The sequence below is a fragment of the Quercus robur genome, chromosome 12 (genome assembly GCF_932294415.1).
Source record: "Quercus robur chromosome 12, dhQueRobu3.1, whole genome shotgun sequence".
NCBI lineage: Eukaryota > Viridiplantae > Streptophyta > Magnoliopsida > Fagales > Fagaceae > Quercus > Quercus robur.
Window position 1 is genome coordinate 9,608,504 of NC_065545.1, and position 17,896 is coordinate 9,626,399.

The window sequence follows — 17,896 nt, forward strand, 5'->3', positions numbered from 1 at the left end:
ATTTGATATAGACAAAACACTAATGCTTCCTATATTTAGAGTAGCCCACAACAAAAGCTAGAGACTGCAAATACTTTTAACTAACAAATTATAGTTTTGTGAATCCCATAAACAAAATTTGGGTTCAAATGCCCCCTTAGGCCTTCCCCTACTTGTATCTTAAGGAAAAATAAAAAAATAAAGCATTTGATTTTTATCTTTTTAGGAACATTTTTTTTCTCCTCTCTCAACGGTAGTATGCGGAGTCATTCCCTTGCTCAAGCAAGGGCCATTGACGTATACATATATTTAATAGCATTTGAAGTTGAGATAGTCCGATATCCAATAAAACTGTGGGCGTGTAGCACAAAGAATCTTAACAATATTGTTGTGCCAATTATTCTTGCAAACCATCCATTATTTGGGTTTTGAAGTACAACCACATTTTGCCATTGGCCTTAAAAGACGAGCTGAGTACTAACACTTGTTTAATGAAGGAATATATCCAGCTCAAATCCCCTCTGTAACATTTCCTATAAAAAAAAAAATTACAAACACATTTTATACGGTACTAAGAAAAGAAGTTGGACTTGAAGGGATTGAGACATCTACAGTTCCTTCCAGCATTAGCAGAACCTTTTTCATCGAAGGACGAAGAGATGGCTCATCAAGAATGCACCAAAGTCCCACTTCAACTATTCTCTCCAATTGCCTTTTGTCAACATCCTTACCACTAACTAGTTTATCTAGCTCACGAGCCTCAAAGCAAGAGTATGCCCATTCTTCAAGAATAGCTTCTTCTTCAGGAAAACTCCAATCCACACTCTTTCTACAACATATAAGCTCCAACAGAACAATTCCAAAGCTGTATACATCTGCTTTAACTGTCACTGGCTGGTTTCGATGCCATTCTGGTGCAACATACCCCTTTGTTCCTCGGATACCTGTAAAGGTATTGGTTTGGTCTGGCTTTAGTAGCTTTGCCAATCCAAAATCAGAGATTTTTGGACACCTATATTCATCCATGAGTATGTTTTGAGGTTTTATGTCACAATGAATGATTTGTGACTCGCACTCTTCATGGAGATAAAGAATTCCCTTTGCAATGTTGCGAGCAATTTCTATTCTTTCATCCCAACAAAGTTTTTTTTCAGGATTGAAGAGTATATCTGCAAGTGAGCCATTGCTCATGTACTCATATACCAAAAGCCTATTCTCTCCATCATGACAATACCCAAGCAGACGGACAAGGTTCTTGTGGTGTGTTCTTCCAATAACTTTCATCTCGGTTTGAAACTCTCTCTCCCCCTCAGTCAACACTTTCTCTAGTCTTTTGACGGCTACGATCTTCTGACCATCCCATATTGTTCCCTTGTAAACAATCCCAAATGATCCTCTACCCAGCTCTTCCTTGAAACCATTAGTCATTTTCTCAAGATCAGAATAAGTAAATGATCTTGGAGAAACATCCGCGGTTAAATCAACATTTCCACTATTAGAGAGCCTTCTATATGCTCGGACTCGATTGTTATAAATTGCAATTGCAGAAATCACGGACATAATGAGTCCAAAAGCACCAAATGAGATGCCCAGAATCATTATGTCCTTCCGAGAATATCTTTCACGTCCCAAGGGCTCAATTTTATTTATGGTGGAAGTAGATATAGCTACCTTGATGAATGCAATGTTTACACCACTTAGTTCCCTTCCTCCAAATCTCAATGGAAGCCTCTGCTTTTGACAAACTCTATCACTGTACGTAGCGGCTTCACAATTACAATCCTTCAAACATGCTGCTTCACAATCGTCTTTGGTCAATAATGTTAGGGAAGAAAAAGAATTATCTTCCCATACAGTATTAGGTACTGCTTGCATGATATATTTCACACTTTCGTCTTTGCTCATGCAACTTTCTGCAGTGAAATTCCTTACACAACCTGAGCTCCGATTTCTCTGGTCAACACTTGCAAAACCTGGAAGACATAAGCATTTAGCATCCAGATCATTCATAGTGCAAAACCCATTGAGACCACACAGGCCCTTAGGGTCACACTTATTATTGGAAGATTGCCATATGACTGAGAAATTCCCATTCTTATCCAAATTGTGTGAGTATAGCCTGAAGATCCCATCGGCGTCAATTCGCATAAAATACACTACATCTTTTGTTGGATATCCGCCTTGAGTCAGATTTATTAAGGTTGTGCCGGTGGAATTGAGCAAGTAAGGTCGACCATCATCATCCAGACATAGTGAAACATTACTGCCTTTTCCAAATGTTCCAGAAGACCAATAAGCATATGCACCCGTATCTGGGGTTTGCACTGGGTACTGCACAAGGTTTCCATCCGTCTGCATTTTCAGACGAAATATTCCTGTCGATTGATCAGATTCTGAAACACTTGAAAACAACTCATTTCCAGCTGTGAGACGCTGACCTTGTAAGAGGGTATTCGTTGGGGATTCAAAACTTTGCCATATAATCTTCTTATCCGAATTATAGAGAACAAAGTTTCCCGAATCAAGCATTGATGCTGATGCTGCACCTTCTGGAGGATTGACAATGGCCGTCTCTTCGCCTTGTGCCGATTGCATGATGAGTCTACCATCACTAGTGAAATTCAATGTAACACTAGCGAGAGCTGGAGGTTCGTCTCGGTTGGCTGTCCAGACTACTGTCTTTCCAGGAATCCCAGCAAAAAAAACTCCAACAGCATAGCCATTGGCTTGTTGGTAGAAGCCAAAGGCATAGAAACCAGATTTTGACTGCCATGAAGACTTGGAGGTAGGGGTTAAAGAAGAGCCAAGGTTTACAATGGATTCCCCTTTTTGGGCTTCTGTAGTGATAATTGCTGAGAGAAAAATAAAAAACAAGAGACTTGCCATTACTAGAAAATAGCTAGTTCTCTCTGTTATTCTTTCACTCTGTTTGCAAATGAAATTTGACTCACACGGCTCCATATATAGTCAATAAAAAACAAGAGACTTGCCCTTACCGAGTAATGATGTTGTCTTGAGTATTACTATTCAATATTTTTTTTGGAAGGTGTTTGGAAGGAAATAGTTAAAAAAAGAGAAGCATTCTTGAGTAGATATCTTTCCTAAGGATGAAAAGTCACAACTTGTGTATATTCAAAGAACTTTGCATATATAGAATAAGAATCATTCACTTTAGTCTCTTAGCTGGAATGAGAAGTCTTTGCATGCGTTTAATTATATTCAAAGACTTTCAGCTGGTCATCCATTCAATTATTAATCTATATATCTATATTATAATAATAATAATATTAATAATAATAATAATAATAATAAGTAAATTTGAGAGAAAATCCAATTAGATTTCAAATTGGAATTAAATTTGAATCTAATTTTATGCCATGTGTCCTATCTAATATAAGTTTTTAAATTTTTGTTCCATTTGAGTTAATTCAATGTAAAAATTGGATTTCAATTAGAGTTTAATTTTATGCCATGTGTCCCATCTAATCTAATTTTTTAATTTTTGTGTCAAATGAGTTAATTTAATGTAAAAAATGAGGAGTCTAATATAAGTAAACCATAAAAAAATATATAGTTTTTGAATGATTTTATATTTATGAGTCTTTTATTTGTATAACTAAAAAAAATTCAAGTTTATAAGTTATATATATATTAATAGCCAAAGCTAAGAGAAAATCCAATTAAATTCTAAACTAGTGTCTAATTTTTCACCATGTGTTTCATCTAGTTTTTAAATTTGTGTTCAAGTGAATTATTAAGTGCAAAAATTAAAGAGTCTAAATTCAATTAGATTTTAAATTGAATTTTAATTGGAGTTCAATTTTGCGCATGCATTCTATCTAATTTTTAAATTTTTGTGGCAAGTAAATTATTGAATGCAAAATCAAAAAAGTCTAGATCTAATTAGATTCTAAATTATATATATGTAATTGTGATTGTTTTTAAATGTATCCATGCATGGTTACATAGGCAAAGTTGAAAGAAAATCTAATTAGATTTCATATAGATGTGTATTTTAAATTTTTGTGCCAAGTGAGTTAATTCTGTGTAAAAATTAGATTTCAATTAAAGTTTAATTTTATGCCATGTATCCTATCTAATCTAAGTTTTTGTGTGTGTGTGTGTGTGTGTGCGTGTGCCAAATGAGTTAATTTAATGTAGAAAACAAAGAGTCCACTATAATTAAACCATAAAAAACCTAATTATATATCTAAATCTGTATATAAACATATAATTTAAAATCTACATATATATTTTATAAGTCTAAGTACAATTATTGAATTAATACCCGCAAGCTTAGTTTTACGTAAATGCATATCCAGTGCACTTGCATCTATGGACATAGCAATATCACCACTAAACCCTACAACTCTGTGATTGAAAGCGTTTATAAGGGAGGGGTTGCTGAGTTGCTCACCATAAACTTTGAAGTCATTAGGCTTTTTAGTTTTTACTAATATGACTTACACCTTCAAAAAAATTTCATAAGCAAGTTTGGCTCTTGCATCAACTTTGAGATTCTTTTTAGTGTTTATTGAATATGAAACCACAAAAAACAAAAATATGAAACCACAACTTTGAGGGATTTTTTTTTTCAAGCATGATTGGCTAGAGTAGACTCCCTGCTTGTCATTTGTCATTTGTCAATAATAGGTTATTTTATGATGTGTGGTGTCCTCTCAATTATTTTCTTGACAAATTGGCCTTTAGGGGCATATGATTAATTGGCCGTGTATTTTGGGGGAGGAGTTTCTTGGTCTTGTAACGTATATTAGTGGAGAACAGGAGGACTAACTGACCGTGCATTTGATTCTCAAAAAAAAAAAAAAAAAAAAAACTGACCGTGCATTTGGGGGTGAAGGAGACTTGACTTAACTTCCAGTGCATTAATAGAGGCATCATTTCACGTATAAAAAATAAAGCACCGACTTGGGTAGTGCATTAGGAGGTCGAATTTTGGGTATGTAACATAAGAAGTTATGAGTAAATATTGTACTTGCAATTGGTTTATATGCAGCACGTAGGCGGTAGAATTTGTTGACTTCAATTAGCCCAACAAAACCATTTCCTGCAGAGCTATAAATATTTTCCTATGATAAAATTCAATCTTATAATAAATGTTCAATAAGTTTGCTGAGCTCAATTAATCCTCGTCCCCGTACCTGGTGCCTATTTGCAATGGTGAATTCTTGAGGAGTATTTTCTTTGACATTCTGATCCCAATTTCAGATCCTCACTGGTCTCTTTTACTAGTTAGTTATAACCCAAGCAACACGCGATGTTTTATTTCAAAGTCCCAATGCAGTGCTAAGTTTAAATCAATAACCTTGCAGTTCATTGGCAATTTTTTTAATCGAAAATTAGGATTCAAATTCCCCACCTCAATTACTGTAACTATCGAATTGAAAGAAAAAAAAAATCACAAATATTTTAGGGACAAACAGATGTTTGGCAACACAAAAACTTAGCTCTGTTTTATGATTTGCCTTGAAAATGTACCCTTTGATAGTAGCTCAAGGAAGCGAGCTTGAAATCTAAGAAGCTGAATGGAATCAATCCAGGAAAGAGCAGATGAACCACTTTTGGCAAAGTTAGCTCCAATTGTGAAATTTGGTCTGACAAATTCAAAATACGGAGTCAATTGGGTTACAATCAAATAAGACAACAACTAATTTATGAATGCTTTCAGGGATGTACGTATTATACCTTTACAATTTTTTTTTTTTTTTTTTAAATTTTTAGAATCTGTTGGATTACAATCAATGACTCAAAAAAAGATAAATTCTAAATGTAAGTTGCTCTCTCTCTCTCTCTCTCTCAAACAAATGGTACTAATATAGACATTTCACATTTGCTTGGTGTGGCAGGAAATATTTACTGGGGATTGAAATATAGCATGAAAGAATGAATCTAATCATTATTAAAACACTAGTATCATCTATGGATTAAAATTTTCCCTAAATAAGTGGAGCTTAATACATGACATTTATATGAGAGACAGTGCAGAGACATGTTTAAAATCATGATCATATATTCTAATACCGTCAAACCACGATAAATTGAAGAGGAAAATGATTAGACCTTACTTTCTTTTGTTCCATTTCTCTCTCAGCTTGATTTGATTAGGTTCACTAGTAACTCTTCAACTTGGTGTTCAGTTACAACTTTAAGACACATTAATACTCAATAAAAGACACATAATTTGGCATGGTTTGACAATACCAAAACACATGAACCAAACAAAAACGAAGAATGGCTACTTTGGGAGGTGGCTTAGTTGTAAGAAGTTCTTGTAATCTATCACACCTATGAAGTATAGGACTTGTGAGTTCGAATAATGGCTAGTCCCATTAGTGCTTAGATTGTTCCATGTCATAATGCAATGCGGGAGGATTAAGTGGTGAGGGGGCAATGACTGCACCTACTTCATCCAAATGATTTTGGCCGATAGAATGCCTGTAAGGGTCAGTTAACTTCTGTAAGACTCAAATTTTAAAAAATAACTAGATCGTTGATTCTAATATTAGATAGAGCAAAGGGTCCAATTCAAATCCAGTTTTGGATTTTAAAAAGGGTACAAGTAGCATAACACATTTACATTGTACAAGGGACATAGGAAAAAAAAATACAAACACATTTTAGAAGAAGTTGAACTTGGAGGGATTGGGATATCTAAATTCCCTTCCAGCATTAGCAAAACCTTCTTCATTGTAGGACAAAGTGATGGATCATCAAGAATGCACCAAAGTCCCACTTTAACCATTCTCTCCAGTTGTCTTTTGTCAACCTCCTTACAACTCACCAGTTTGCCTAGCTCATGAGCCCCAAAGCAATGATATGCCCATTCTTCAAGAATAGCTTCTTCTTCAGGAAGATTCTGGTCCACATTCTTTCTACAACATAAGCTCCAACAACACAATTCCGAAACTATATACATCCACTTTGATTGTAATTGGTTGTTTTTGAAGCCACTCTGGTGCAACATACCCCTTTGTCCCTCAAATGCCTGTAAAAGTGTTGGTTTGGTCTGGCTTTAGTAGCTTTGCCAATCCAAAGTTAGAGATTTTCGCACACCCATATTCATCTATGAGTATATTCTGCGGCTTTATGTCACAATGAATGATTTGTGACTCACACTCTTCATGAAGATAAAGAATTCCTTTTGCTATGTTGTGCGCAATTTCAATTCTTTCATCCCAGCAAAGTTGTTTTTCAGGTTTGAAGAGTATATCTGCGAGTGAGCCATTGCTCATGTACTCATATACCAAAAGCCTATTCTCTCCATCATGACAATACCCGAGCAGACGGACAAGGTTCTTGTGGTGTGTTCTTCCAATAACTTTCATCTCGGTTTGAAACTCTTTCTCCCCCTCAGCAACACTTTCTCTAGTCTTTTGATGGCTACGATCTTCTGACCATTCCATATTGTTCCCTTGTAAACAGTCCCAAATGATCCTCTACCCAGCTCTTCCTTGAAACCATTTGTCATTCTCTCAAGATCAGAATAAGTAAATGATCTTGGAGAAACATCCATGGTTAAATCAACATTTCCACTATTAGAGAGCCTTCTATATGCTCGGACTCGATTTTTATAAATTGCAATTGCAGATATCACTGACATAATGAGTCCAAAAGCACCAAGTGAGATGCCCAGAATCATCATGCCCTTCTGAGAATATTTTTCACGTCCCAAGGGCTCAATTTTATTTATGGTGGAAGTAGATATAGCTTCCCTGATGAATGCAATGTTTACATCACTTAGTACCCTTCTTCCAAATCTCAATGGAAGCTTTTGCTTTCGACAAACTCCATCTCTGTATGTAGTGGCTTCACAATAACAATCCTTCAAACATGCTGCTTCACAATCGTCTTTGGTCAATAATGTTAGGGAAGAGAAAGAATTATCTTCCCATACAGTATTGGGTTCTGCTTGCATGATATATTTCATACTTTCATCTTTGCTCATGCAACTTTCTGCAGTGAAATTCCTTACACAACCTGAGCTCCGATTTCTCTGGTTAACACTTTCAAAACCTGGAAGACATTTGCAATTAGCATCCTGATCATTCATAGTGCAAAACCCATTGAGACCAGACAGGCCCTTAGGGTCACACTTATTATTGGAAGATGGCCATATGACTGAGAAATTCCCATTCTTATCCAAATTGTGAGAGTATAGCCTGAAGATCCCATCGGCATCAATTCACATAAAATACACTACATCTTTTGTTGGATATCCGCCTTGAGTCAGATTTTTTAAGGTTGTGCCGGTGGAATTGAGCAAGTAAAGACGACCATCATCATCCAGACATAGTGAAACATTACTGCCTTTTCCATCTGTCCAAGAAGTCCAATAAGAATATTCAGCCGTATATGTGGTTTGCACTGGGTACTGCACAAGGTTTCCATCCATCTGCATTTTCAGGCGAAATATTCCTGTCGATTGATCAGATTCTGAAACACTTGAAAACAACTCATTTCCAGCTGTGAGACGCTGACCTTGTAAGAGGGTATTCGTTGGGGATTCAAAACTTTGCCATATAATCTTCTTATCAGAATTATAGAGAACAAAGTTTCCCAAATCAAGCATTGATGCTGATGCTGCACGTTCAGGAGGATTGGAAATTTCCGTCTCTTCGCCTTGTGCCAAATGCATGATGAGTCTACCATCACTAGTTAAATTCAATGTAACACTAGCGAGAGCTGGAGGTTCGTCTCGGTTGGCTGTCCAGACTACTGTCTTTTCAGGAATCCCAGCAAAAAAAACTCCCACAGCATAGCCATTGGCTTGTTGGTAGAAGCCAAAGGCATAGAAACCAGATTGTGACTGCCATGAAGACTTGGAGGTAGGTGTTAGAGAAGTGCCAAGGTTTGCAATGGATTCCCCTCGTTGAGCTTCTGTAGTGATAATTGCGGAGAGAAAAATAAAAAACAAGGGACTTGCCATTACTAGAAAATAGCTAGTTCTCTCTGTTATTCTTTCACTCCGTTTGCTAATGAAATGCGACTAACACAGCTCCATATATAGTCAATAAAAAACAAGAGACTTGCCAATTGCCATTACCGAGTTATGACGTTGTCTTGAGTATTACTATTAAATATTGTTTTTTTGGAAGGTGTTTGGAAGGAAATAGTTATAAAAAAAAAATTAAAAAAAAAAAAAAAATGAAGCATTCTTGAGTATATATCTTTCCTAAGGATGAAAAGTCACAACTTGTGTATATTCAAAGAACTTTGAATATATGGAATAAGAGTCATTCACTTTAGTATTATTCACGTTTGTGTTTTGCTTCCGCGTGTTTTCTTTTTTTTCTTTTTTCTTTTTTTCAAGCCGCAACTTTTGACTATTCTCCCGTGAACAGTGCATCCGTGCACTGTTCACAAGTCTACAAACTTCATAGTACTATTCACATATTTAAAAATTATTTTACTATAATGTTTTCAGTTTTCAATTTTCAGCAAAAATAAATTGTATCTAAATGAATCCTAGTCTCTTTCTTAGCTGAAATGAAAAGGAATTTTTTTTCTAAATAACAATAAATATTAAAAAATTTAGTTAGTTGTCACATTTCAAAACAATGTTGAAAACTAGCATCTCGAGTGTCTAAAACTCGAGTTCCAAGATAAAACTCGAGTTTTTAAGTCTCGATTTGTAAGTGGATTAGTTTAAAGTAGGAAAAAATCAAGCTAAAAATCGAGTTTTAAAGACTCGATTTCCATAAATTGAATAAAAACACCGCTATAGGGCTATAAAACGTCACTATAGGACTCCCCAAACCTGTATTTATAAAAAAAATTTACAGGAAAACGCCGCTATAGGGCTTTAAAACGTTACTGTAAGGCTTAAAAACGTCACTATAGGTGAAATTTTTTTTGCACAAAACTCGAGTCATAAAGACTCGAGATCTATGTGAGTTCTAATATGGATCTCGAGTTTCTAAAACTCAAGATGCTACTTTCCTTTATTGTTTCAAACGTTGCCTAACTAACTATATACAATTCTTTTGCACTGCTATTTTGTACATTACCTCAATGAAAAGTCTTTGCATGCATTTAATAATATTCAAAGTCTTTCAGCTGGTCATCCATTGAATTATTTATTAGTTATAACCCAAGCAACACGGGATGTTTAATTTCAAAGTCTCAATGCAGTGCTAAGTTTAAACCAATAACCTTGTAGTTCAATGGCACAATTTTTAATGATGAAAACTAGGATTCAAATTCTCCCACCGCATTATTGTAACTATTGAATTAAAAAAAAAAAAAAAAAAATCACAAATATTTAAGGGACTAAAACAGATGTTTGGCAACACAAAAACTTAGCTCTGTATTATGATTTTCCTTGAAAGTGTACCCTTTGATAGAAGCTCAAGGGAGCGAGCTCGAAATCTAAGAAGCTGAAGAATTTGGACATTCAGGCTAAATGGAATCAATCCAGGTAGAGGCGTAGAGCAGATGAACCACTTGTGGTAAAGTTAGCTCCATTTATGAAATTTGGCCACACAAATTCAAAACACGGAGTCAAATAAGCAGTATGCAAGCTCTCGCCTATGAAACAAGAAAATAAACAACCCAAATGTTAACCAAATAACTAATTTATGAATACTTTCAGGGATGTACGTATTATTCCTGCACATTATTTTTTTATTTTTTATTTTTAGAATCAACTATTTGTAATGTGTGAGAATAGATAATTACTTTGTAATTTTGATATAAATATAATTTATTCTCCTAATTTGTTGAAAATAATTTGCTCTATCAAAAAATTAAGAGAAATGTTATGTTGACAATAATTTTATAGTACTTTCACAACAAATCATACATAGTAGGTTATTATTGATTGTTATTGGTTGGCAAAAAAGTAATTTTAGTGATAGGTTTAAATTAGAACCGATATCAACTTATCAACTATGACTTGTGAATCACTTTAAAAAAAAAAAGGAAAAAAAAAACTATGACTTGTGAAAATGTTGTAGACGTAGCATTTCTCAAAAATTAAATAATTTCTAATATTATTTTTCATCTCAATATCTCTACAAATACAAATATATCATTCTATTATTTTTGGGTGTATTTGATTGATATTTATCTATTTTTTAGATGGGTCATATTCCTTTAAATTATTTATAGTGCGTTATGTTTTCCTAATTTGGGTTTTTAGTTTTAGATTTTGGATTATGCTATTTTTTTCAACAACTTGATTTTCTTTTTAGAATTTTCTCCTCTAGAATACCTAGAATACAACTAAACTTTTTAACTAAGTATTAGCTCAAACAAAAATTTAATCAAAACAATAAGAAGGAGAGAGAGACTTGTGATAGAAAACTCAATTCAATTCAAATGGTCTTCTTCGTATCCAAATTCAATTTCTTCATATAGCCAAGCATACATCTTTGTGGAATTTCTCACATCCAATTGGTCTTCGTGGATTTTGTGGCTTTGCCCAAACTTGGATAATCTTTCACCCTAGTCTTTTTATTGGTTGTCTATTGCTACCTTTGATTTAATTTTCTTTCCATTGACATCAAAATTCTACAATTTTGGCAAAAAGTCTTACAGCAAAGGCATCCCATAATAATATCTAAATTTGTTACAATACCAACAAAAAAAAAGTAACATGTCTTGTACTAAGTTATGTATCTACATTCATGTCACAACTAATATGTACATACAATAGAACTGATTTATGCTACACATATACAAAGAGAATTATTTATCCATAATGGAGAATGCATCACACAAATTCACATAAGAGGTATAACATTAGTGGAAAAAAAAATTCATCCATGATTAACGACCACATAAACTATAGTAGTAAGACCCCATTGCAATTCTTTTAATGTATTCTTCACCATGGCTTTGAGACTTTTTTGGTTGGTTTATGGGAACCAATGTTGTTGGCACCTGAGATCTCCGATGGCACAACACTAACAAAATTAATTCAAAAAACTTGAAGAATATAGGGGAAAAAAAAAAACACCTTCACTTTAGAGGGACTTTCAAAATTTGCAAGAGTGAGGTAGAGTAATTGCAAATATATATAGACAAAAAATTAGTATTTTTTTTTTTTTTTTTTGGGGAATTCTAATAAAGTAGCAATTGAACAGTTTTCATAACTGCTTGATTAGGAGAAGGAGAGTCATAAAGTTGAAGGAAGTTTGAATTATTACCAAATTGGGTTTGATGGAATAATAAATGGAATATTGAAAAGTTAGAAAATGTTAATTAAGAGATGCAGTTTTTTTTTTTTTTCTTTTTTTTGGATGTGATTGGGAAAATGTTAATTTGCAAAAGGAACGAAAAGAAAAAGAAAAAACGAAAGTTAATGGGATCGATGATAAGACTGCTAATGTGGTTCAACAGAAGCATAGCAATAATAAATGCTACACTTCAATTTTTAGATAGATATAAATGATTAACAACCACATAAACTATAGTAGTAAGACCCCATTGTGATTCTTTTAATGTATTCTTCACCATGGCTTTGAGATTTTTTTGGTTGGTTTGTGGGAATCAATTTTGTTGGCACCTAAGATCTCCAATGGCACATCACTAACTACATTAATTCAGAAAGCTTGAAAAAAAAAAAAAAAAAAAAAAAAACCTTCACTTTAGAGGGACTTTCCAAATTTGTAGTAGTAAGGTAGAGCAATTGCAAATATATATATATATATATAGACAAAAAATCAGTAAGGTTTTTTTTTGGAATTCAAATAGAGTAGCATATGAATAGTTTTCATAACTGTTTGATTGGGGAGAGGGAGAGTCATAAAGTCGAAGGAAGTTTGAATCATTATCAAATTGGGTTTGATGGAATAATAAATGGAAAGTTGAAAAGTTAGGAAATGTTAATTAAGAGATGAAGGTTTTTGTGTGTGTTTGTGATTGGGAAAATGTTAATTTGCAAAAGGAAGGAAAAGAAAAGGAAAAAAAGAAAGTTAGTGGGGCCGATAACATGGCCACCGATGTGGCTCAACAGGAGCGTAGCAACAATAAATGCTGCGCTTTAGTTTTTTTTTTTTTTTTTTTTTTTTTTTTTTTTTTTTTTTTGAGATTGTTTGAATATGGCAAGTCCATCACACCTATGAAGTTCAGGACTTGTGGGTTCGAATAATGGCAAGTCCCACTAGTGCTTAGATGGTTCCACATCATAATGCAATGCAAGAGGATTAATTGGTGAGGAGACAATGACCACACCTACTTCATCCAAATGATTTTGGCCAGTAGAATGCTTATAAGGGTTAGTTAACTTCTGTAAGACTCAAATTTTAAAAAATAACTAGATCTTTGATTCTAATAATAGATACAGCAAAGGGTCCAATTCAAATCCAATTTTGGATTTTAAAAAGGGTACAAGTAGCATAACAAATTTTACATTGTACAAGGGACTTAGGAAAAAAAATACAAACACATTTTACACTATACTAAGAGAAGAAGTTAAACTTGGAGGGATTGGGTTATCTAAAGTCCCTTCCAGCATTATCATACCTTCTTGATTGTAGGATGAAGTGATGGATCATCAAGAATGTACCAAAGTCCCACTTTAACCATTCTCTCCAACTGTTTTTTGTCAACCTCCTTACCACCCACTAGTTTGCCTGGCTCATGAGCCTCAAAGCAATGATATTCTCTCAATGGAAGTATGCGGAGTCATTCCCTCGCTCAAGCCAAGGGCCATTGACATATACATATATTTAATAGAAATTGAAGTAGAGATAGTCCTATATCCAGTAATACTATGGGTGTGTAGCACAAAGAATCTTAACAATATTGTTGTGCCAATAATTCTTACAAACCACCCCATATTTGGGTTTTGAAGTACAACCACATTTTGCCATTGGCCTTAAAAGACTAGCTGAGTACTAACACTTGTCTAATGAAAGAGCATATCCAGCTCAAATCCCCTCTATAACATTTCCTAAAAAAAAAAAAAAATTACAAACACATTTTATACTGTACTAAGAAAAGAAGTTGGACTTGGAGGGATTGGGATATCTACAGTCCCTTCCAGCATTAGCAAAACCTTTTTCATTGAAGGACGAAGAGATGGCTCATTAAGAATGCACCAAAGTCCCACTTTAAATATTCTCTCCAATTGCCTTTTGTCAACATCCTTACCACTCACTAGTTTATCTAGCTCACGAGCCTCAAAGCAAGAGTATGCCCATTCTTCAAGAATAGCTTCTTCTTCAGGAAAACTCCAATCCACACTCTTTCTACAACATATGAGCTCCAATAGAACAATTCCGAAACTGTATACATCTGCTTTGACTGTCACTGGTTGGTTTCGATGCCATTCTGGTGCAACATACCCCTTTGTTCCTCGAATACCTGTAAAGGTATTGGTTTGGTCTGGCTTTAGTAGCTTTGCCAATCCAAAATCAGAGATTTTTGGGCACCTATATTCATCCATGAGTATGTTTTGAGGTTTTATGTCACAATGAATGATTTGTGACTCGCACTCTTCATGGAGATAAAGAATTCCCTTTGCAATGTTGCGAGCAATTTCTATTCTTTCATCCCAACAAAGTTTTTTTTCAGGTTTGAAGAGTATATCTGCAAGTGAGCCATTGCTCATGTACTCATATACCAAAAGCCTATTCTCTCCATCATGACAATACCCGAGCAGACGGACAAGGTTCTTGTGGTGTGTTCTTCCAATAACTTTCATCTCGGTTTGAAACTCTCTCTCCCCCTCAGTCAACACTTTCTCTAGTTTTTTGACAGCTACAATCTTCTGACCATTCCATATTGTTCCCTTGTAAACAGTCCCAAATGATCCTCTACCCAGCTCTTCCTTGAAACCATTAGTCATTTTCTCAAGATCAGAATAAGTAAATGATCTTAGAGAAACATCCATGCTTAAATCAACATTTCCACTATTAGAGAGCCTTCTATATGCTCGGACTCGATTTTTATAAATTGCAAATGCAGAAATCACTGACATAATGAGTCCAAAAGCACCAAGTGAGATGCCCAGAATCATTATGTCCTTTCGAGAATATTTTTCACGTCCCAAGGGCTCGATTTTATTTATGGTGGAAGTAGATATAGCTACCTTGATGAATGCAATGTTTACATCACTTAGTACCCTTCTTCCAAATCTCAATGGAAGCTTTTGCTTATGACAAACTCCATCTTTGTATGTAGCGGCTTCACAATTACAATCCTTCAAACATGCTGCTTCACAATCGTCTTTGGTCAATATTGTTAGGGAAGAAAAAGAATCATCTTCCCATACAGTATTAGGTACTGCTTTCATGATATATTTCATACTTCCATCTTTGCTCTTGCAACTTTCCGCAGTGAAATTCCTTTCACAACCGGAGCTCCAATTTCCCTCGATAACACTTGCAAAATCTGGAAGACATAAGCAATTAGCATCCTGATCATTCATAGTGCAAAACCCATTTAGACCACACAGGCCCTTAGGGTCACACTTATTATTGGAAGATGACCATATGACTGAGAAATTCCCATTCTTATGCAAATTGTGTGAGAATAGCCTGAAGATCCCATCAACATCAATTCGCATAAAATACACTACATCTTTTGTTGGATATCCGCCTTGAGTCAGATTTTTTAAGATTGTGCCGGTGGAATTGAGCAAGTAAAGATGACCATCATAATCCAGACATAGTGAAACATTACTGCCTTCTCCATTTGTACCAGAAGCCCAGTAAGAATATTCAGCCGTATCTGTGGTTTGCACTGGGTACTGCACAAGGTGTCCATCCGTCTGCATTTTCAGACGAAATATTCCTGTTGATTGATCAGATTCTGAAACACTTGAAAACAACTCATTTCCAGCTGTGAGACGCTGACCTTGTAAGAGGGTATTCGTTGGGGATTCAAAACTTTGCCATATAATCTTCTTATCAGAATTATAGAGAACAAAGTTTCCCAAATCAAGCATTGATGCTGAAGCTGCACGTTCAGGAGGATCAGCAATGGCCGTCTCTACACCTTGAGCCGATTCCATGATGAGTCTACCATCACTAGTGAAATTCAATGTAACACTAGCGAGAGCTGGAGGTTTGTCTCGGTTGGCTGTCCAGACTACTGTCTTTTCAGGAATCCCAGCCAAAAAAACTCCAACAGCATAGCCATTGGCTTGTTGGTAGAAGCCAAAGGCATAGAAACCAGATTTTGACTGCCATGAAGACTTGGAGGTAGGTGTTAAAGAAGAGCCAAGGTTTACAATGGATTCCCCTTTTTGGGCTTCTGTAGTGATAATTGCTGAGAGAAAAATAAAAAACAAGAGACTTGCCATTACTAGAAAATAGCTAGTTCTCTTTCTTAATCTTTCACTCTGTTTGCAAATGAAATGTGATTCACACAGCTCCATATATAGTCAATAAAAAACAAGAGACTTGCCATGACCGAGTTATGACGTTGTCTTGAGTATTACTATTGAATATTTTTTTTTGGAAGGTGTTTGGAAGGAAATAGTTAAAAAAAAAAAAAGAAAAAAGAAAAAAAAAAAAAAAAGATGCATTCTTGAGTATATATCTTTCCTAAGGATGAAAAGTCACAACTTGTGTATATTCAAAGAACTTTGCATATATAGAGTAAGAATCATTCATTTTAGTCTCTTTCTTAGCTGGGATAAGAAGTCTTTGCATGCGTTTAATTATATTCAAAGTCTTTCAGCTGGTCATCCATTGAATTATTAATTAGTCATAACCCAAGCAACACGGGATGTTTAATTTCAAAGTCCCAATGCAGTGCTAAGTTTAAACCAATAACCTTGTAGTTCAATGGCACAATTTTTTTGAATGATGAAAATTAGGATTCAAATTCCCCACCTCATTATTGTAACTATCGAATTTTAAAAAAAAAAATCACAGATATTTTAGGGACTAAAACAAATGTTTGGCAACACAAAAACTTGACTCTGTTTGATGATTTTCCTTGAAAATGTACCCTTTGATAGTAGCTCATGGGAGCGAGCTTGAAATCTAAGAAGATGAATGGAATCAATCCAGGTAGAGCAGATGAACCACTTTTGTCAAAGTTAGCTCCAATTGTGAAATTTGGTCACACAAATTCAAAATACGGAGTCAATTGGATTAAAAATAACTAATTTATGAATGCTTTCAGGGATGTACGTATTATACCTTTACAAATTTGTGTGTAATTTTTTAATTTTTAGAATCAGTTGGATTACAATCAATGACTCAAAAAAAGATAAACTCTAAGTGTAAGTTGCTCTCTCTCTCTCTCTCTCTCTCAACAAATGGAACTAATATGGACATTTGCTTGGTGTGGCAGGAAATATTTATTGGGGATTGAAATATAGCATGAAAGGATGAATCTAGTCATTATTAAAACACTAATATCATCTATGGATTAAAATTTTCCCTAAGTGGAGCTTAATACATGACATTTTTATGAGAGACAGTGCACAGACACGTTTAAAATCATGATCATATATTCTAATATCGTCAAACCGTGATAAATTGAAGAGGGAAATGATTAAACCTCACTTTCTTTTGTTCCATTTCTCTCAACTTGATTTGATTAGGTTCTAGTAACTCTTCAGTAAAATGTACCATACACGGGAGCACTATTTACTAAAGAATTTGGGTTCTAGTTATGGAAAATAATAAAGAATAAGTAATTAATAGGGAATAGTTGTCCTAGATGTTCTGAATCTAATTATTGGTGATTGTGAATTGGCACATTTGCCAAGTAGGACAATGCAATCTTGATCAATAAGCCTAATTGAATTAAACTGTTGGGAAATTTAGACTCCAGTTGATAGAATTAATAAGTTTTAAACCTAAGTTGTTAATTAGATTTATTATGAATAATCATTGTTCAAACAAACAAACATCAATATCATGTCAATATCCTGCATAGCAGAATAGTAGATAAGACAAGATATGATAACTCAGGAAAACTAATGAAACAA

The 17,896-nt window shown here is 34.6% G+C and overlaps 2 protein-coding genes across 2 annotated transcripts in view; both read right to left on the minus strand.

Annotated features, from left to right (window-relative positions):
* LOC126709310 (G-type lectin S-receptor-like serine/threonine-protein kinase LECRK1) overlaps window positions 1-16,257 on the minus strand; it is a 61,909-nt gene extending 45,652 nt beyond the window's left edge. The window contains exon 1 of the mRNA XM_050409504.1: window positions 14,003-16,257. Coding sequence (XP_050265461.1) covers window positions 14,003-16,252 — 2,250 coding nt within the window. The 5' untranslated portion in view covers window positions 16,253-16,257. The remainder of the gene's footprint in view (window positions 1-14,002) is intronic.
* On the minus strand, window positions 378-2,986 carry LOC126709308 (G-type lectin S-receptor-like serine/threonine-protein kinase LECRK3). Its single transcript, XM_050409503.1, has one exon. The coding sequence runs from the start codon at window positions 2,938-2,940 to the stop codon at window positions 541-543; it is 2,400 nt and encodes a 799-aa protein (XP_050265460.1). The 5' UTR covers window positions 2,941-2,986; the 3' UTR covers window positions 378-540.
* Window positions 16,258-17,896: the final 1,639 nt, after the last annotated feature.

Excerpts from the sequence above, each read along its gene's own strand:
- LOC126709308 (XM_050409503.1), bottom strand. The coding sequence starts at position 2,940 with ATGGAGCCGTGTGAGTCAAATTTCATTTGCAAACAGAGTGAAAGAATA.